This window comes from Dermacentor andersoni, chromosome 3 (assembly GCF_023375885.2).
Source record: "Dermacentor andersoni chromosome 3, qqDerAnde1_hic_scaffold, whole genome shotgun sequence".
Lineage (NCBI taxonomy): Eukaryota > Metazoa > Arthropoda > Arachnida > Ixodida > Ixodidae > Dermacentor > Dermacentor andersoni.
In genome coordinates, this window is record NC_092816.1 from 168,351,023 (window position 1) to 168,373,435 (window position 22,413).

A 22,413-nucleotide genomic window follows, 5' to 3' on the forward strand; every position below is an offset into this window, starting at 1 on the left:
GTTTGCTCGGAAACAATCATTTATCAACGCGTGCAATCTTAGGAAAATATACGAACACGGACAATTAGTCACCAAGTTCATTTTCACGCGTCCGTACGCTGAAGGTACAAAACGTACACGGGAATAAGTAAACTCGAACGCCTTGCTCTCGTTCTGAATGGCGGTGCCTTACCGATCGCAACTGTCCGCGTTATGCATTAAAACAAAGTAGGCTTGGACCAGCTGCACGTCCAATCAAGGAAGAAAAGGGCGGACATCGAAAAGGTTCACGTCAGTGCTGGCATTAAGCACGTGCCGTAGCAGAATGTAGCGCTCGCTGCCTCTGCAGGGCTCCGCGTACGCGTCCATGTCCAGATCATGTACGAAGACGCACATGTCGCGGTCACGAGGGCCTTCCTTGCCGTACGACAGTTTTCTCCTCAGCGACTCGTAACTATCCACTGAATACCACGTGTCATTCTCCACTGCCGCTCGCACAATAGCCTTGGATGCGTTTGCAACCTGACGAAATGGGGCGTCGGAGCACAGTTCAGAGAGGGCCCTGTACCCCACCCTGCGGCTCACGTTGGTGGCAGGCAGAGGACGCTCCGTTTCTCCTCGTCTGACGTAGATGGCGAGGGAGAGGCTGACGCATATCTTCGACCTTAGCTTTGCGTAAGCGCGGAGCCTCTCGAGAAAGCTCTTCATGGCACGAAAGGAGGCCATGGGTCCTTCGGCCGCGGGCACTACTTCGGTGGACATGTGAATTGAAAGAAGCACAATGTCGACTCGGTCGCCGAGTTGCGAGAGCATGGAGTTAGCCAGCGGGACGTCTGCAGGCACCACGAGTCCCACGAGGCCAGCGCCCTCGGGAAAGTTCAGCGCCAGAATGTCTCGCAGGTCGGCAAGCAGGTCCGCGAGCCACGTGAGCGGGTCCTTCATGCGCTCACGGCAGAGCTCGCTGCCGTGAGCAACCCAGTGGACCACGACACCATCCAGCCTGTGCCGCCGAATGCTCATTAGCACGTCTGCCACGAAGAGTGCGCGCGTCGGTGGGCTGACGCCGAGAAGGTACATGCCTGCGGAGTCCTCTGCGCGACCTCCGACCGTCACATACACGGGAATGGACGAACCTTGCGCTGCTCGAACCCTGTGTAGCTGCTCGATTCCGTAGCGTCGGTCGAACTCGGGCACCCGGCTCCTCAGTCGGCCAGCCGCCAGTCCCATGGACCAGTAAATGAGGCCAGAACAGAGGTTGAGAGGCAGGTGACGCGGCAGGAAGTCGCGACCGTCTGCACGCCGATAGAGCGAGTTGTTGTAGAGGCAGAGCACGGGAGCCGATGGTTGTACGGACAGTCGCAAGGCGCCGTTGTCGGGGTAGTTATCGTTGATTCCGGTAAGGTCATCGGGGCTGACAGTGCCGAAGCTTCCAGCGCGACAAGAAGTTGGCAAGGCGAAGAACAGGTCGTCATCTGTGCCCCTGCTGGCGTTGTCGGGAAGGACAGCGTTCCTCGCCGAAGCCTCCTTCCACGCACCGACCATGGTGTGACCGATCCAGTAGGGAAGCAGGAGCAAGAAGAGCGGCACGATGGAGAACGAGGTGCACACGGCACCGAAGACCCACAGCTGCAAGAGGCGCCCTGCGGTGACGGGCGACAGGTCTGAAAGCTGCTCAGGCAGCACTTGCACCTCGGAAGCGAGAGGGCGCAGCGCCGTTGGTTGGCTATTCGGCTGCAGTGCCAGGGCCGAGGAGCCTTCGAGGAACGAGGTCAAGGCCTTGTTGGTGCTCGTGCTGATCCAGGTGAAGAAGGTGGGCTCGCTATCACTTCCTTGGATCCGCGCCGGGGGCCTAATCTCGTCTGACGTCGTAGATGAACGCCTAGAAGCATCCATGGCGTTCATCACAACGATCTTCTTCTTCTGCTAACGGACACAGGTTCACGTGCGTATAGGCGCTGCCGTAAGAATGGCGTGATATTGCGAAAGACGATGAAGACTGGCGCATGCATGGTAGCCGGTATACGGTAGATTCTGATGGGCCGGGCTAATGTAAAACCATCCCAATCTGTTTTTATTCAATATGCGCAATTAGCTCTCCTCGGTAGTCAAAGTGACTTGGACCGTTAAAGCTACCTTCTTCAGCTACATTTGCACTCGAGTTATACTTTTTTAGTGTCTCAATGGCTTAAACAACTAACTCGAGACGACGCTGATGAAATCATATGACCTGCAGCTCCTTTCTCAATTCGTCTGGGGCATGAAAGAATTCGTTCACGCTGACTCTCGAAATAAATGTTTCTCGGTCTCTCTCCCTATTTCTTCTGGGGTCTTCCCCCCTGCCGGTTCGCTGCACAGTAGCATGTAGGCGAATTTTTGCCGGCTAATCAATGTGCCTATCAATAAAGAGCTTCCTCTTTGCCTCTCTCTCGAGGCGGTGTCAAGTAAATTTGTACATATCTCATGATCAATCTGCGCGATACGAAGTTTATTCACTAGGCGTCTCTCGAAATCGGTTGTCAGTCTCAATATGTGTTCGGGATACGCACCGTAACGCAGCCGTGCAATGTCTGATTCGCGACAACTGTGCTCGAAGAGGCCGACCAAACGAATGTGGTTCTATTAAGAAGTTCTCATAGGGTCAATGTTACGCCACGCGCGCGGTGCAGTCGAAGGTGCTGGTATAATGTACCATTATTTAAGGAATCCGCATCAACAGCGTGATCGAGGTCCGCAGAAGAAGAAGGCGACGACGAGGTGAGGTCGCCATGCCTCGTATAGCCGTTTCTACGCAGGGCCTATTTCCTCTGGTTTTCGCCGTCAGCGCTCCATTAGCCCTGTCGCCGCTGCTTTACGAAAGTGCCCCGGTAAGTCAGACAGCGCGCTATTCCTTTGCAGTGTGTGGTTCTTCGCTTGCGTTTAGTTGCGCATGGTGTCGTGGGACGGGGTTTTGACGGACGCCGAGCCGGACGGCGGGAAGATACCGGCAGGCGGCCCGACGTAACGGATTCAGGCGGCTCCTTCCGGAGAGGTCTGACATACTCGCTTTCCGAGAAGAACAGCACGGCAGCAGGACCACTGAACGATGAAACGACACTGGCGTTGTTTGTGTTTCAGAGGCCCTGATGGTGGGCTGTTTTTCTCGGAATACTACTCAACCGACCAGCCCTTATTCCAACTTTTGCAAATTAAGCGCGCTTTATTGAGGCCTTCTGTATGACGCGGCGCACCGGGATTGCACCACGTCCGGGTGGGGTAATATATGCCGAGACATAGGCTGCACGTAGCTTCTCTCCAGCTGTAGACCGGACGGAAGCTTGAATTAGGCTCGAGTCATATACGCAGGATGGTGGCACACACAATATGGCAACTCTGCTCTTTTAATGCACACTTTCTCACATCAGCTGTACAGGCTATAATTAAATAGTGCGGTAAACGTATTCAACCTGTATTAACGGCAAGAGAGAAGCGGACTCTCATACATGTTTTGTCTGTTTTCGCGATTTTCCGGATATCGAGCCTGAACCTACGCTTAGGTATTCCACGAGAAAAATCAACGTCTACATTAGTGAATTTCGCCCCCTTTTTTCTCAACTTGAGCGACGCACCTGTGCTTTATCAACTTCAAGCAACCACGCCACTTCACCGTTAGCCCTTTTATTCGTTTAAGCTCCGAGTAAACCTTCGCAGGCAACGTCCATGCCGGAATGAAGGGAATTTCGCCGTTCACCGTGACAACCATGATTCGAACGTTTTCTTACGCGTCAGGGCAAAGCGCTTCCCAGTCGCCAGCGGCGTAAAAGCAATCCCTATTGTTACTTAGCAAGGCCTGGAATTACATATCCCTTTTATGCGAGGCCACAGTACGAAGATTTCTCTATCTTAATGACAAAGGCACGAATCAGGTGTACGCTTCGCCGGTTACTTAACGTCGCTCTCTCTTTCAGCGAGGGGTGTGCACGTAGCAATTTTTGAGACTGAATCGAATACGAATCGAATAGTACCAGAAGCGAATCGAATATCGAATACTTTCAAAAATAGTTTACGAATAATTAACTGCCTTTATCACAATCAATACAAAAGAAACCATGTTCACATCCCAGTATCCTTAAATTTGGCAAGTTTCGGTCATTACATAGTACGTCATGAAGCGTCGTTAATTAAAAGCACAAATGGAGCATTAGAAGCAGACAAGTAGTTTCTTCTCATGTACAGGACTCTTCCGAGAGGGCGAATGATCGCCGTGCAGCCCGTGTGACGTATCCTGTTCCACTATGCAAGTTCCCATGCTTGATGTCTATACTATGCACGCGACGTGATAAATAATCATACTTTTCATCTTCGATTGTTGTCGTTCTGAAGTGTCCGAAAAGTATCCAAAAAATATTCGCACACCCCTGCAAGTTTCAGCCTATTATTGACTGGTACACCAGACCACTAACGTGACGAAGCTGCTCTGATCAATTCACTTTGAAGAAAGTGAGAAATCAGCGCTGCTTCAAGATATTTTTCCCCGAGTGGCTGTACCACTGATGTCAGATTCGTGGCTGTGGCACTTAAGCCGCTGAGAACCCGTATGAAGCGCTGAGAAAGCTCCTCCCCGCCCACTGAAAAGCTTCCCAGGTAATATGGGCTGCTAAAATGCTACCACCAACGGCGTACTTTTGGTGAGAGCTTAAGTTTCGCGGTTTGGCACCAATGGCTTGCGATTCGGCAGCGAACGCCTACTCGGGCTGATTCTATCAGCAGTGAAACCGTTCTTTTGTAGCATCGTCAGCTCGATCGGTTTTGCCTTCGAGAGAGATTACGAAACTTAGAAAGACAGATAGCTTAGCTAGTTGGTAGGCATTCATGTTAGGAAAAAGTTGGGCGTGCACACGCGGACGCAAAGGGATGCAGGCGGACAACACAAACGTTGTTTTTTTGCGCCGGCGTTTGTGTTGTCCGTCTGCCTCTTCTTGTGTCCATGCCCGCACTCCTAGTTTTTTCTCAGATTACGAAACATTCTCGCATAATAAATCTCGGAAGAAATCGGGGCAATGCCAGAGGAGAGCTCTGCAGAGGCTGCGTGTCCAATCTGCCTCACCACCCCGCGTAGCCCCGCTACTCCGGAAGCCGTCTGCCAATAACACCTTTCACAGCGTTGCTTGTTTACATCACAAGCGAGCACAGCTTAATTGCTAGCCTTCTTTTTTTCTCAAAGCATGCAGTAAGTAACCACAGTTCAGGACTCAATAAAATACCTAAAGAATGAACTTAAAACATGTGCCTGCCTTCCTTATTCATGCTCATTGCGCCGATTTTAAAATCGTTAACAGCACCACTAAAGAGAAACATTATATCAGTTATAAACTTATAAAGTATTGGGAAACTCTATTCTTAATTTAGCGATATTGCGTCGATGCTTAGATGATAAAATGAAGCTCAAAGTTAAATTTGTTTTATTTTGCGGGGAAACTCCCGCGCTGGTACGTCAGTGTGACGTCACAAATTTCAATGTATACTTTCGTGTTCCGGCCCTGCTGGCGCAGAAAAAGTTTGCGAAATTTGCTGCCAGCCTTCATCTCCTTTAGAATAAGATATAGCCCGCTTTTCACGATGTACCACTAGGCCCCTAGCAGACGCCGTCAAAATCTGTGCCATCACAGCGAGCTATTGCGTGTTCTACTGGGCGGCGTCGCCACCAGATTTCCGTCTTATCATATTTCCTGGCTTACCAAGGCTTTTCTGATGATAATAGCGACTTTTCCATGAGTGTCACACTAAAGGACCCCTCACTAGGCCACATAGCAATTTTTGGTTATATGGACAGACGGACGGACGGACGGACGGTTGGATATGGATGGATGGATGGATGGATGGATGGATGGATGGATGGATGGATGGATGGATGGATGGATGGATGGATGGATGGATGGATGGATGGATGGATGGATGGATGTTATGACCGTCTCCTTTGGAACGGGGCGGTGGGTGGCACCACCAAGCTCTTCCAACTATACTGCCTAATGTCCTACCTAGGTTAAAAAAGAAAGAATTGCCCTAACCAAATTTTCTGACCCCCAATTGTGAAATTTGTTTTTCTACGTCTCCGTTTTTTGTCGTTTCCCTACTTCCATCAATCTTCCAATCGCCTCTTACTAATCTCTATTGCAGATATGTTTACTTTCCCCCTGCTCTCGCTGAACACAAGGGCTTCAAGGAGGCCAGTGGTGCCTAAATCGAGCGCTGAGCAGCTATTTTCACATTCCAATAAAACATGATCCATAGTTTCCCTAGCTTTACCGCAGCAAGCATATACTCCTTCTTCCTTCTTATATCTCGCTTTATAGGTGCATGTTGTAAGGCATCCTGATCTCGCTTCGAAAAGTAATGAGCTTCTGTTTGAGATATAATAAATTATTTCTTTCCTAATTTCCTTTTTTCCTCTTAAGTAGTTACTCATCGTAGATTTCTTTTGCATAGCCGCCACCCATGGGATTATTTCAACCTCTTTCGACGGAAGTCGTTAAGTGCCCTCTAGGGATCGTTCTGCTGCAAGATTTTGTTTTTGAAATTGGTTCATTGATATCTGGGTTACTAAATATTTCAGTGCCACGAATGCATGATTTCAGGAGGTGAGCGCCACCGCCAACAATGACACTCTCTTCACTTGCCCCGTCTAGACTGCAAGCGAAATTCCTTCCCTGCGCTCTCCTATACCGGAGCTAGAGGATCGCGTGCCGCATACGTCACGGGCCACGCCTTCTTTTTTTCTCCTTGCGTTTTTTCCTGTGCGGCGCACTTCCTCTAACGCTGTCGCGCGCGAGCTGTTGCGTTTGTCTCGTTTAGCGCAGCGCACGATTTTGCGCACTCTGCACGAGAACACCTAACTAGCAGTATAAGCCAGTGCCACACCGAAACTGAGTAAGACACAGGCGAATCACAGAGCATGACCGTATTCGAACAGGGTTGGAAATGGCATAGTTTCGTTGTCTGCGCGCGCGACTGCACGACGGGAGAACAAGCATACGAAACGAAGTACATCTCTCGCGCTGCAGTGCGAAGTAAAACGAAAACACACAGACGTTCCGTTTCTGTGTTTTATTGTTTCTTTAAACTTTAATTCGTCCATTGAAGCAACAGATTACCCAGATAGCAGATGTTGCCCTGAAAAATCCTCGAAGTCACGTGTCACTATGAGCGACGTCACAGCGCAGACACGTGTACGTAGGCACAGTTGCACACATACGTCAATCCTCCGGCTTGGAGCGCGGCCGCCGCGAGGAGAAAGTCAAATGGCGTTCGGTCTGCAATTTTAACTCTTTCCGCGGCTCGTACCTATCTAATACTTGGCAGACCCAATCCTTAGTGCGCATTGTATGCACGGCGCTTGTCAGCTCAAAATGGCCAGATCTGATGAGAGGCCGCTTAAAGAACATGACTTGTACCATACATTGCCCAAAGCAGCTCAATGTAATAACCTTGCTTGCAGTTCCGCCTGGTCTACGCGCTCTGCTGCTCCGCGCTGCTGTACACATCACGCGCCGTCCCGGTGCAGACGGTGGCGCTGCCATCGCTGGCGCTGCTGCCGCCGTTGGCCTCACCGGTGAGCTGAGCTTGTGCATTGCACCGGCGGTTCTCTACAGAGAGTAACTTTTCGTGCAAAAAATTGCCCTGCCGCATAATACAATTTACATTACAATGCAATACAGAAACAAAAAAAAAAAAACGGCCTCACACCAACGTGCGAACAAGTTTGCTTCGAGCTTAAAGTTAAGCAAGTAGTGAAAAGTATACAAACAAATTTGTTTCGCACGAAACAAACCTGTTTGTATAGGTTTGAGTCCTTGCTATACTTTAAGTATAGCAAGGACTCAAACCTATACAAACAGGTTTGTTTCGTGCATAAATTCTAGCAAGCACTCAAACCTATACAAACAAATTGCTTCGAGCATAAAGTCTAGCAAGGAGTCGCACGTATCCGAACAAGTTTGTTTCGTCCTTAAAGTCTAGCAAGGAGACACACGTATCAGAAAAATTTGTTTCGTGCTTAAAATATAGCCAGGACCCGCACGTATAAGAACAAGTTTGCTTCGAGCATAAAGTCTAACAAGAAGTCGCACGTATAAGAACAAGTTTGCTTCGACCATAAAGTCCTGCAAGGAGTCGCACGTGTAAGAACAAGTTTGTTTCGTGCTTAAAGTCTAGCAAAGAGACACACGTATCAGAAAAGTTTGTTTCGTGCTTAAAGTATAGCAAGAACTCAAATCTATACAAACAATTTCGTTTCGTGCATAAATCCTAGCAAGTACTGAAACGTATAACAAGTTTGCTTCGAGCATAAAGTCCAGCACGAAGTCGCACGTGTAAGAACAAGTTTCTTTTGTGCCTAAAATTTAGCAAGGAGTCGCGCGTACGCAAACAAGTTCGCCTCGCGCGCGACGCTCGAGCGAGGAGCGGCGAAACGCCCCCATAAAATAAAGAACCAACTTTAGAGAAGGGAATCTGTACCTTCCGCAGTGGATCGAAAAGAAGCAGTGGCAGCGCATGGAACTTACTTATGTGGACGCGAGATGACACTGCTCAATCCGGAAGCGGAAGTGCACTTTTTTTAGAACAAAATCCAATATGGCCGCTCTTTGCCGGTCGCGTAAGCTGGTACGCGCCGTGCTTGCCCTGACGGCTATGCGGCATGCCTCAATGCCTTGGCTGCCACGTAGCTAGTGCGTTCTAACTGACAGGATACCAAATAGCCTCTACTGACGCCCATGCAAACAAACCAGAAGTGCGTGAACAGAACGTGCGACTTTATTGGCAGAAGACAAGCAGTGTACATTGTCGTGCAATTGCAGAAATAAAATTTGCATGTAGAGATACGCTGGAATTATTGACGCGAGCTCGTAAACGGCTCACCGTCGTCGTCGCAGATGGCGGTCTGGTAACGAGTGACAACCAGCGGCGCAAGCAGATTGGGTAGAGTGTCCCACCTGTTCGCAGCGGCAGTCGCCGTTAAAGACGAGCAACTTCCATTGCGAAGCAATCGGGCGATGCAGGCATCTGCTGCCGCAGCCAACCCAGCAACATGGACTACCCGGCATTTTAGCGTTAACTCCTTTCCAACCTGCACGTTTTTTCTTCTTTCGGGGGCCGCTAATGTGTGGCTCACACTTGGTGGCCCACTTTGTCTCGATATGGACAAGTAGCTTTCGTGGGCATCACCTTCGTCAGCCATTTTTTGCGGGCCTTTCCACCCATACGGCTATGAACTTCATACACTTCGAACCATGTAAGCAGGTATGCTGGTCTCCGTTCATGCCTAACCGCGGCCGAGAAAGGCCACAGGCACAATTTGCCCATGGCTTCATCAGGAAAGGGCGAACGGGGAGCACGAATCACGGCGTGCATTGGGAAGCAGTCTCATTCGAGAGACTGCTTCCCAATGCATCTGACCAGACTGCCACATCCGAGAAGCATAACACGGCGACCATAACCCAGTGAGATAACAGCGAAATTAAACAGCAATCAATCACCACATAAGGTTGAGACAATAAATTATACATTGGGTACAATGATACACGGGTCTCTTACGGTGCATTAAGCCGCCTAGCTACAGGCATAATGCTTGCCTTCGTCGGTCTGGTAACGAGCAACAACCAGCAGTACAGATTGGACAGAGCGTCGCACCTGTTTGAAGCGACAGTTGGCGTTGGAGACGAGCAGCTTGCATTGCGAAGCAATCAGGTGATGCGGGCATCTGCTGCTGCAACCAACACAGCGACATAGACATCCGGGATTTTAGCGTTAACTCCGTTCCAACCTGCACGTTTCTTTTCTTTCGGGGGGCCACTAACGTGTGGCTCGCACTTAGTGCCCCACTTTGTCTCAATACGGACAAATCGGTTCCATGGGCATCACTTTCGACAGCCACTTATACGGGCCTTTTCACCCATCTGGCTATCAACTTCATATACTTTGAAACATGTAAGCACAAATGCTGCTCTCCGTTCTGAGCAAATCATGGCCGAGGTAGGCCACAAGCACAATTTTCCCATGGCTGCAGCAGTAAAGAACGAACGGAAAGCACCAATTACAGTGCGCGTATATTGGGAGCCTGTGTTGCTATGCGGAATGCAGGAGCAAATGCTTACCTCGAGAGACTGCTTACCGATGCAACTGACCAGGCGCCCAGATCCGAGAAACGTAACGCGGTGACCACTACCAAGTGGGACAACAAAACCAGATTCTGCAATCAATCACTTCAGTGTAGCTTGTGCAAAGACCAAGGCTATCGAGGAAGAAGAGCAATTATCAACACGACAAGGAATATGGAAAGTGAGAAAGCTTGCATTCAAGAGAGAAGCCACTCTGTTGTGCAAGCATTGAAGGCTAAAAATATCAAGAAAACTAAAATGGTGCATAGCACACGGTGCGTAGGTTAATGTAAGCCACATGCCAATGCTGCATCAGCTATTTCAGGAGAGGAATTGTGCATGACAACATACTCTAGAAGATACTGCTACAGATATGGTACACTACCAGACAGTGACTGGTCTGAAGTATCAGCGAAGAATCGGTTGACCTTTATGTTCGGATGAGAATGAATGATCTATAACGATAATGGGCAATGAAAAATCTTGCATTTATAGAAAAAAAATATACACTTGGCACAAGTAGAATTGACATGGCCAGGAAGGGCAAACTGACGGAACAACTTTGGCTGGCGTCGTCGGTGCTTGGTCAGAAGTTGCAGGTGCATCTGAACACGAAGAATTTCTAGTCATTTTTGAGTTACCTGGATGACTCGGCCAAATGTCTGTGCTGGTGTAATGGTGGCTGAAGCTCTTTTCAGTCTTGACGCAGTCCTCTGCAGACTTGATATCCAAGTACTTCTGTTTGCACTTCTTTGTTCATTGTGTAAAAGCCTTGCAAATTCGGCTCCAGCCCCTTCCTGTTGGTGTAGATGGTAGCTCCTGTGATAAAGATGTGCTTGGCATAGACTCTGTTGGGGCAGAACAGTGACACATGAGATACAGCACAGATTAGCCAAGCTCATGCTGTGTTTTCTTTTATGTTCGAACCAATTATACTGACACATAAATTTGAAAAAAAAAACATTCATATCTGTTGCAAACAAATGACGTGTATCTCAATACTAGCAATCCAATACAGCATATGTCAAGCATTATTTATTTGTGAACCAGGTGTTGTTTACCTTGTAGCAGCAGCCAAAGTCCACACAATGGCCTTGTTGGAGCAGGCAGCAGCTTCTGTTTAGTGTGTGGAGTGTGTTGCTCTATACTGGTGCCGTCCTCATTACTGCATGTCTGGAATAGGAATTTTGACTGCATCAGAAATTGAACAAGCACAATTTTGCAATATGAAATGCAATAAGGTGTGACATATATATTGTAATGGTTTGCGACTACAGAACACATGCAAATGAACACTGTCTGTTCTAGGGTGCTTATGCAGCATGTGAAATAACTAATGCTATTGTCCATAAAATTGATGTCTGCCTAACTACAATGCATGTGAACAGCTGAAGTAATATTAAAATCACAAATGAGAACATTTCTGCGCTCATTTATACACTATAAGAGATCACACTGCTGGTTCCACAAGTAAATGCATGAAAGTCATGAAGCTATTGGGACTGATGCATTATTTTTTCTGCAAGAACGTGATGCACCACTTTACTACTGCAAGAATAAATGCCCTGCGGTAAACCAAACTGAACAGCAAGAAGATTTGGAACCAACAAGCACGAAAAATGGGTGAATTATTATGCTTGCCTACTGTTTAACACATTAAATTCTGTACTTTCACTTCATTTTACAAAAGGATTATTCGGTTTCGTGGATGACAGAAGTTGCCGGTGGACTCGAAAAACAGTTTTATATGTATATTGATAAGGCTACTCAGTCACCTATGGCAACGGCTACAATGAGATGAAAAATACGACGCGCGTTCCGATATCGCTCTCTCTTTCTTTCCTGATCTTGTGTGTATAACGACAGCTTCGCAAGTAAAGGTTTATTTAGGAAACAGCAACGGAGGGTCCTGACTGTCCATATGTAATCCAGGATCTAGTTCGTTAACGTGTCACCGCCTGTAAGTTAATCAGACGAATATTATATAACGATTCAAGCAACGGTGTCAAGTGACTCACCGTTATTGCCGTTGTTAGCCGCAGCAGAATCCAGCTCCCGTTTCGATGCAGCCGTGTTCCGAATGGCTCACGACCGAAACCTAGCTTTCGGGCTTACATGTCCGCTTGCAAACACGTCACTTCACCGCAAGTTAAATAACGCGAGACATCGAAGCGCAATGAACTAGTTTTAGCAACAAAGAAGCAACCAGCCTAAGTTTACGCTCGAATGAATCCGTGCCGCTGTGCACTCGAAAATACCGGTAAAAATTTTAAATCCAGGCCAGAGGTCACGTGAAAGATCGATGATGCTGAACGCTATTTGCGTTTATAGTGACAAAGAAACAATAAACTTGCTAATAAATAGTGCAATATCTAATTAGCAATGATAATACTGCCCTCTTTTTTATGCAAGAAAAATGCTTCGGTAATTGTAAGAGAAAGCTTGTAAAATAAAAAAAATTGGAGGACGCTTAAGCTTCGCCTTCAAGAGTGGAACGCGATAGCGTTATCGCACCCCGTTCGCAACGCCTACTCAAAAGCACTACGCCAGCCAAACGTCGCGATCGGCACAGATAGCCGGGCCCCGACGCACCATGAAGGCGGACGCGATCATAGGGCGAGTGGCGCGCCACGTGTCGGGGAAGCGCCGTACATTGCGAGGAGGGGGTCTTCTGTGTTTGCCGCAAGATGGTTCTACGTGTGCGCAGAGCGCAGAAGAAATGTAGCGGGAACGTTCTTCGCTACTCGTGAAACTGCGACTTCTGTAAGGTACATGGTCATAATTACCTATATACACCACAGTATAACTTTCTACGGCACGTTTCTAAGGCAACACCGCATTCACTAGAGGCGATTTTGTCGCGCTTTGAACGAACTCGTGGCTGAGTGGTCAACAAAGAAAAAAAACTCGTGGCTGAGTGGTAGCGTCTCCGTCTCACACTCCGGAGACCCTGGTTCTATTCCCACCAGCCGATCTTGCAAGATGTTTTTTTTACTTATGAAGTGCCTTCTGGGATTTATCGCTCACGGCCAACGCCGCTGACGCCGACGACACCGACTTTTCTACGACACGAGCTCCTTAACGCTGTCGCGTTAAAATTGCGCTCTTTACGGCGCCTCTAGCAGAAAATGTTCGAACTAACGTAAGCATCCTGAAGTGATTCTACTATGCCGTTTTCTTAGCAGCTCCTGCGGTCGATTTTTTCGCCCTCTGTGGCCATTTGTTGAACTTGAGAGTGTGCTAGCCCTGACGCCCCGTTGCAGGAGGCGTCTCGGGACGCCTGGCTGTCGGCGATGCGGCTCGTGGCGGCGGCGCTGCTGTGCGGCAGCGTCACCGAGTCGAGCAGCTTGGTGGCGCGCGTGGCGCTTCGACTTCTCTCCCTGGCCGGAGTGCGCGTATGCAAGATGGCGCTGGCGCTGGCCGTTGCGGCCGGCCTGCTGGCGCTGCCGCTGAGCGCCGCCAGCACAGCCCTGGGGACCTTCTTCCTGGCCGCCGTCTGCTCGCAACTGGTGAGGTCGTTAGAGGGCCAGCGGCAACGAAATTTTGGACCCCGTCATAAGCCCAGCTTGGCAAAACGTTATATAGACATAAAAAAAAATCTGTGGCCACATCGCTGAGCTTAACTGCGATAGGTGAAAGCCTATCTATGACTGCCTCTGTTGCTGTTGTCTGGACTGCTCTGCGAACGGAAGCCGCCGTGGCCGCGATCATGTGATGCAATCACAGCCATATGGCTGCAAGGTTTGTCGCCGATGTGCGCGCACCCCCACGCGCATGTCCGCGCTCTCCCACGCGCCCATTCGCACAGCGCTACTGGCATGGCGCCTCCTCTACTTGCCCCCCCTCGATGGTTATCACCGCTTTACTGCGTCCACCACGGACTGTGCCCGGACACTCATAAGCCACTAAAGGCTTATGCCTCAAAAGTAAACGGCGCCTTTGCCACTCGCCACGCATGACCTTAGAACACGGGGCTCCTCGGCAAAACTACCGAGATAGGGCAAATTTCTGAGGCATCTAAACCACCAGATGCGAGCATCGTCTGCTTAGAGGGTGCTAATAGGAAAATTATACTATCACTAGCCCCGCAGCTTTGCCAAGATTGCTTTCATTGGTATATACTAGTCATTTATATTCTATTTAGCATAAGCGAAATTTTATTTCACTTCTAACACGAAATTTTTAGCTCGTAATATTTTTCTCCTCTATGTTAACGTCCATGCTTTCTCTAAAATCTGCAATAAATACATTAACAAGCGTCATAGCGCCCTGAATGGGAAGCTTCTCTATTACAGTATTTGCACGGATAGAGTGAGAGTTTATTTAATAGTTTAGTTTTTAGTATTTTGGATCGTTTAAACGCGTCTCCCGTTAAATTTGGCTTCGTGACACAAATATAAGACGTCCTTGCTTTCTTTCCTTCTTTTTTTTTCACCGTTTTGTAGTGCTGTCGGTGCCCGCTGCCATTCGCTTCTTGCAGGAGCGGCGGGCTGGGAGCTGCCACTGTGCTTTTCGCGCCGTCTTTCTTCTCTTGATTTAGAACACTCTTCATGCCGCATCAATGTGTTTACGGCGTATTAATCGCAGCCAATCAGCCTGGCGATAGGCGACGAAGCGCAGGAGCGTCAAGCGAGCCGTCTTCGAAGTCACGCGGTGCATCACCACGGGATCGGTAAAAGGATTTGGCGTATTGTGTCGCAGGCACTTGTGGAGTGACGTGTTCCAGGAAGCTTAGTATTTGTCGCAAAGGACTGCGTCATTCTCGCCGGCAGTGACAAATGCGTCAGCACTCGTCCTTTCACTTCATTTGGCGACGGCAGTTCGCAGTAACGATAAATAAAGCTCCGTGACCCAGTCATCAGCTTTCATGTGTCGCTTCGTTTGACTGAGGCATCACTTCTCATTATATTCGTAATACGCGTATAGATGTTCTTCTTTTTTAGAGAGACTAGAATTCCTCATTGACGTATCTTAGTGGTCGCGCTATTTACGTGGAAGTACGCCTTTTGTTCCTACGAATAAGCTTCGGTTTTGATATACCCAGCAGGTGGATGAGTCTTGACGTCATTATTCACTACCTTGCTCCTTCCTTGCATTTGCGGCAACTGCCACGCGCCAGCGCAGCCAGAAGTGGGCGCCGCACGTTTGTTTATCATTTCATTCCGATAGCGATTATATGGACACTCCAGGCGCATATATGCGGTCGTAGTGGCCGTCGTCATGCTGTTCCGTATAGAGTGCAAGGGCGGTAACATCATCGCCGAGCGCCGTACGCTGTATGTCCGAGTGAAAGCTTGCGAGGGTAAGCCGATGATGGTGGCCGAACCTAACGCGCGTAGGGGAGGAAAGCGGGAAGGAAGCGCGCCGTCTTTTGTCGCGCGCAAGGTAGCGAGGGGAGGAAGGGGGGGGGGAGCATTCTACTCCGGCGGTTGCTACATATGGTGTGACCGCGCAGGCCCTATCTTAAAAGCGGTGTGCGATGGGTACATACTTTAAAACTGATGGTAGCGCTAAAAGGGACGAACACACGGTGAAGAGACGACACGATGACGAGGGGGGAACGCTACTCACGACTGGTTAAAAGGGACAAACACACGGTGAAAAGACGGCACGACGACGAGGGAACGCTACTGACAACTGGTTTGTAACCAGTTGTCAGTAGTTTATAACCACTTTTAGCGCTACCATCAGTTTTAAAGAATGCATCACCAACTAGCTCAGCACCAAGTTTTATTGGTGGGTACATAGTTCGAGGAGAGCTAATAGCTTCGTGTGCGCTGTGTTCTCGACGTTCAGTTCGCGTTGAAGCGAGATGCAGCACGAAGGTCAAATCGCTCGCTGCTGCTGCCGCGCTTCTGCATTCCAGCGTTTTTGAAAGCGGTCATCGAGTGAGATGTGTTGATGTTCGCTTTTGCGCGCATCACACCATGCTTGTTATTTTAGTTAGTAAGCGAATGTTTGCAAGTATAGAGGCATATAAAGTTAACATCCTTATTTTCTATAACTGTTCACTTATTCGCTATTCTTATCCATGCTTCGCCTTTTGGTCAGCACTGCGACTTTTTTATTATTATTATTTTTTTGTGAACGACGTCGTCTACCTAGCGTTGCGGCTACACGACGTCAGCAATTTCTTTTTCTGTGTCATGGCGTCGCAGAAATGCCGTGACTCCAGGACTGGTATTTTCGAGGCCAGCCTTACTGTCAAGTAAAATATCATATCTCTGTCTTCCTACTCTGGCGCTCGATACGGGCAGTAGTTTTATGTCCGAGACGTGCGCGATATATATATATATATATATATATATATATATATATATATATATATATATATATATATAGAGAGAGAGAGAGAGAGAGAGAGAGAGAGAGAAAGAAACTTTATAGAATTCCTCGCACCCTCGGCACATCAGACTCGCGCAAGCTCGGAACAGCATCCGCGTGTCCATTGTCGCAGACACGGTTGCTACGGTTCGGGCCCCTCGAGGAAATTCAGCGCCGCTGCCTCCTCCGCAAGGTGACGCGCCAGCTCGAGCCCACGGAGCGCCGCGCCCTGGCTCGGTTCATCTTCCGCGAGCAGTGCCCTCTTCCAACGCGGCGGCACAGAACAAGGTCGCCCGACAGCGATCAGCAGGGTGCGTACAATCAGCGCACTTTTTCGCGCCTCCTTCATTTCATCCGTAGGACCAAGGTTAGGCTACACAGTTTGGTTTAGCGCATCTTGTACGTCATATGCGGTTGAATTAAGCCTGCCTATTGCTCGAACGATTAAGCAGACCTAATACGATGCGTTCTTCATTAATTACGAACACTTCGGTTTCTTTACCGCGTACCTGAATATAGGCACAATGAACTCTCACCTAGTGAACTTCAAGGGCCTCAAGGAAATGGTTAACTGCAAGTTCACTGCACTGAATATTCACTAGAATATCGAACAGCATAGGGCAGGCGTCGTCGACCTTTTAAGGTGGAGGGCCGAGTTGCATGAAGCCGACACGGCGGAGGCCAGACAGCAGACGGGGGGCTTTGCAGGCAAAAAAAGAAAATTCGGCGAATCAGCAATAATGCACAAAACTGAAATAGAAATCATGTTTATTTTCATCAAGCATGTCACAATGTTGCCATTTACAAACACAGGTTACATGCCAAAAAGAAACTCTCTCAATGCAACCTTTGGTGCTGAACATTCTTACCCAACTCGCAAATAAACTGCCACGTTGACCTCCAGATAGGAAGCAACAAAGGGAGGGGGAGGGGGGTTCTGACGTGTCGGGGGCCGCATAATACTGCTCCGCGGGCCGCAGGTTGCCGACCCCTGGCATAGGGCATAGCACACATCGAGTCAGAAGTGTGAAATGCAATTTATGGAGTTATGTACATCAACGTATACGGAGTTCGTAACGGTTACATTGCTGCTTTTCTCATTTTGAAAAAAAGAAATCTCATTTTCATTTGCACAGGTATTCTTAAAGCGCAAGAAGTAACAAAGCTGTCCAGAGAGTCTATGTTTTTTTTGCACTTCCTCTGCCACAGCTTGTTGCTGGGACACGATGTCTCGCAAATTCCAAAGGCATCATACAGCCTCGGCTAAAATTACAGGATTTCAATCTGCCTCGGCCATTGAATCTTGCTCGTCGCACTCTTCTTCGGGACGAACACTGGAAACGATTTCCAGGCCTGATAGTTCAGCACAGGTCAATGTCACACTACACATAGCCGCCGCTGGAGGGGCGATTCGGGAGCTGCGGGCATCGGCTACACCAGCACTGCAGAGCGCGAAACTCTGTTCAACTGATATCGAAAATGAACCCTGACACATCGGTCAAGTTCGCACAACTGAAATATTCGCTATTCAGAAATTCGTTCAACTGAAATATTCTTGCATTGAACGCATAGGAAAACTGCCGGTGATTTTCCAAAAGTTCGTTATTCTCAAATGTTCGGTAAACCGACGTTCGTACAACTGAGAGTTTACTGGACAATATTGGTTTTGCATTCTGCCCACGTCGGATCGGCATTCGCCACCGGGAATCGAGCCCGTACCTCAAAGCGAAGTGTCGTAGCCACTGAGACATCGGGTCGAGCGAGTGGGGAGAGCGCAGAAATCTCGATGCCTGTGCGTATAGGGAGGCACTGCAGAAGCAATGCATGCAAGAGCCGCGCAATCAAAGTGGCCTGTGTGCACACCTTGGTACCTAAACTAACCAATTAAGCGGAACCTACCTGAACGGGAACTGCCCAAGATATGCGTAGCATCATATGGCGGTCGGCGTGGTGCGGAATGTGCTATGCGTGGTAAATGCTCATGTAGTATGCGTTATTTATTTATATATGCGTGATGAGTATGAGCAGAGAGAGATGCACATACTTACATTGCCCGACATATATACACATTCCCCACCACGCCGACCGCCGTATCACGCTACGCATATCTTCGACAGTTGTAGCTCAGCGAGATTCCGCTTAATTTATTTGTGCAGTGCCCGACGAGGCATAAACCACGCGTTAATGCCCTCATAGGCAGCGGAAGGGAGGGGGGAGACGTCTGCGCGTGCATGCGTAATTTATGCACGAGTGGCGCATGCTCTCGTTTTAACTCTCCCTTAAGGCACATTCACACCGAAAGCGGAGCGTCTAAGCGGACACGCGGATTTTCAAAGCGGCGAGGCGGCGAGCGCCCTCGCCTGTTCAGACCAGCCGCGTTGCCTGGCTGTCCGCGCCGCCGGGAGGGCGGGGCATCTCGCAATTTCTTTAGCAATTTCAGGGACGTGCCGCCATCTCGCGGCACTTTGGGTTTGTACGCGCACTTTCGATATTTGTTTCGTCGTGGGTTGGCGCGCTCCCATCCGCTATCTACTGCTGCAAAAGGATGAGCTCAGACGAAGACGACGAGATTGTTGGCACTTTACTCGCCACTTGTCAACTCGCTTTTCAAGTTTTGTTACAGCGCAACACAAGACAAGGACAAAAGAAGGTATAAAGCGACGACACGGCGCCGTGTCGTCGTTTTATACCTTCTTTTCTCCTTGTCTTGTGTTGCGCTGTAACGAACCTTACTATGAATCCCAATCAACTGGCCCAACTTGCCGTTTTGACGCATTTCAAGAACAGAAGGGAAAAGCCCAGAGAAAGACATTCGCTCACCAGCGCTTCCGCCGTGTCGGGTTCTGATTGGCTGCGGCCAAAGCGGCCAACTTGTCCGCGCGGAAAAAATCGGTCCGGGCGCGATCCGGCCAAGCGGCCGCGTATTATCCGCAAAGCGGAAAATCCGCGGCCGCTTGGCCGGATCCGCTTGGCCGCTTGGCCGCTCCGCCTTCGGTGTGAACGTGCCTTTAGTCACCTTCCATCCTCACTGATATGGCGTTTACAAGGGCGTCTCATACTGCTTGCTATCTCCGCTTTAGCTTAGGCTTAGGCCCTTCTAGTCCAGGTTTAACGCCTCCTTTCTACGTGTGGTGTGTGGGGAGCGTCCAAAGCTGGAAGAGCTCGAGGAACGTTTTGCGGCGGCGCGCCTATTGATATCGCGGGCAATGGGTCGTTTGTCACTGTACTCCTGGCTGGTGTAAACTAAGGTAAACTGGTAGCGAACTCTTTTTAATAGGAATCCACGTGTCAACAAAATGGCGGCGTGTGGTGACCGTCGCCATCTCTGGGTCGTGGGGACAACTACGGTAAAAAAAAGTACGGATTCACACCCGGAAATGGAAGTGACGTCGAGATCTTATGCTGCTTGGTGCGAATGGTTGCACTTTTTTGGCGTCCGGCATTTCGACTGCTACGCCGTCAGTTTTCTTTTGCGGTTGAGGCGAGCTTACGACTCGTGTCAGCTGAAGCGTCAGCGTGTAATTAAACTATAGCAGTGGTGTATGTCTTAACTTGAACATAATTAGACTGTTATTGACGGTAATTCCTCTAGTAGGTTCCTTAGGAAGGTAAACGAATACGATAGAAAAAAATGGCAATGCCACACAAATTTCAAAAGCAACTTCCCTTTTATTCGTCTAGAATAGTACAACCAACATACTTGACTCAACAGACATATGTTTGTATGAATGAAAAACATTATGGCTAGCATGCAGTCGTAATGTATAGCAACATATGCGAACCCTTCTCGCAGAATCATTCGCAATCGCATGCGACACCATGTATTGATATCCAACAGTTATCATCTGAGACAACATTGCACCACATTATCATTTAGAAAGCAGTAGACATCCTAATTTGTTTGTCTGAGGGCACTCAGAGCCTGTGTTACAGAGAGGGAACAAGCACAGCGCGACGGTTCTTCGCGGACCGCTCCGCATTTATCGTCACGGTGAAACCAAGCGGGTCGGATGCCACAGCGGGAACTTGCACGATAACAAAAAACCTGCGCTCAAACCTCTCGCCAATAAATGCAGTGCCCCTAGGCCACGCAAAATTTTAAGTGAAGCGCGCGCCACACTTTTAACGAACATGCAATGAAATAAAAACATTCGGACGAAATTGTCACGTTCAAGTGAGCAACGCCATTGCACAATACATAATAGCTGGCTTGCACAGGCGAGTTAATCCCTCCGCCAGAATCACTGCATGGTTGGTTGGGGTCACCAAGAACGAACTAATACATTACAATATAGAAAAATATTACGTTTGTTGTTTTAGTACAGCAAAGCTATTTGAAACTAAATATTTACTCGTATAACAGTATTAAAATTAAAACTTTGCGAACTTTTTTTTTACATAGGTTTCCTAGTTTCAGTGTTTGTCCCCCCCTCACCTAGTCGCGCTTCAATTCTGCGTCACTAAGTGATATTTCTGGCAATAAGCTTTGGCACTCTTTTCGTTCCAAGCTTCTCGGCCTATTTAGCTGGACCTTGCATTAACCACGATGCTCAAGTATTCTGGAAACACCCTCTTGAGAATGACAGTGGAATGGCTTCAGGAAGTTGTAGAGTGATCTATAGCCACGTTTCGCTGACATAATTCGCTGTGGTTAAGCTAACGTCTCGTTTAACGACTCGCAAATTGAAGCCGGTTGGCAGCGTTCACAAAGTGGTTGTCGAATAGGACATCAGCGAATGCTTTGTTTAACCGTCCCGTTCACGATGTTGCGCACTGAAATAAAGGCACCCTTAAGTGGTCGCCAAAGCAGCGGCTTAACGACAAACATTAAGAAACAGCGGGAAAAATGTTTGCAACATCGGAGCTGAGCGAGTAGACTTTTACAAGATCATTATTCCCGTCGAGGTTGGGTGCGGTAGACGCTGCGTATAGCTACAGATATTGTGGTTGAGCAAAATGTGGCGACACACTTTCTCACAAAGACCAAATAAGTTTTAACAGTGCCCACACATGGCGAGAACGCGTTTCTTGTGCTATGGTACCGCTAACACACCTTCGCCATGTGTCGGCACTGCTCTGAACGTGTTTGCTACTGCAGCACAGGGAGGCCGCTCGTCGAACAGCACGTGGCCATTGCGCTCGCCGCCAGCAACGGCTGCTGCTGCGAAATGTCTTCGCCCTATACGTCCCCCTATCTTGGAGTTGAGTCTGCCCCGGTATGGAGCTTATCTTTTTGTGATAAGTCTTTCGCATGTTTCAGTAGCGACTTTCCCGCCCAAAATTATTGCCCGAAAATAACCTGACCTGCCATAGACCCCTGTTACGTCTAAACAAACATATTCACGGTGACTGTCTCACACGTCGTGGCATTCAAGAATTTCGAAAAACGGTGCCGAATATTTCCGTCCATGTCCCACTCTATCCGTGGAGCAACAAGAGCTCAACTTCATAGCAGAATAACGAAAAGTAATATTGTGAACGGTGCATGTCACCCGGTATAATCTTACTTGTCATCCTTATCGCGTAGATTGCAGAACCCTCGTCCAATAATTTCTACGGAGCGGTCATGTGTTTTCCCGATCGCGGTATTGTTTTATCAATGACTCTTGAAACCAAAACTTACTCGAAAAGCCAAGAACAAGGTCGACGCCACAACATAAGTTATTGTCCCAAGTAATGACAGGTCATAAATTAAGCAAATAGCCAGGGCGTCGTGTTGCCATTTGACTACCGTGCTTGGTACTTCTTCTACGGTTTCCAGGCAAGTTAATGCAGCAGGTTTTAGTTGTTGTAGTTGTAATGAAAGGAAAATTTTAAAACATTTTTAGCTGTATCACTGTCACCACCTCAGAAATTTCTGTCGCCCTGACAGAAGTTCTTGTAGTGGGATCTTATGCCCAGTCACCGCAGCGAAATCGACAGCTTGAGACCGAAGTTACTTCCTCCTACGTTCTCCCACTTTCTATGAACGCCATCACCT

At 48.6% G+C, this 22,413-nt stretch overlaps 1 protein-coding gene across 1 annotated transcript in view; it reads left to right on the plus strand.

The window, feature by feature from the left end:
- Positions 1-2,744: 2,744 nt before the first annotated feature.
- The window catches only part of LOC129382865 (uncharacterized), a 65,038-nt gene continuing 45,369 nt past the window's right edge, over positions 2,745-22,413 (plus strand). Inside the window, exons 1-4 of the mRNA XM_055067089.2 lie at positions 2,745-2,843; positions 7,451-7,564; positions 13,373-13,618; positions 16,567-16,744. Coding sequence (XP_054923064.2) covers positions 2,745-2,843; positions 7,451-7,564; positions 13,373-13,618; positions 16,567-16,744 — 637 coding nt within the window. The remainder of the gene's footprint in view (positions 2,844-7,450; positions 7,565-13,372; positions 13,619-16,566; positions 16,745-22,413) is intronic.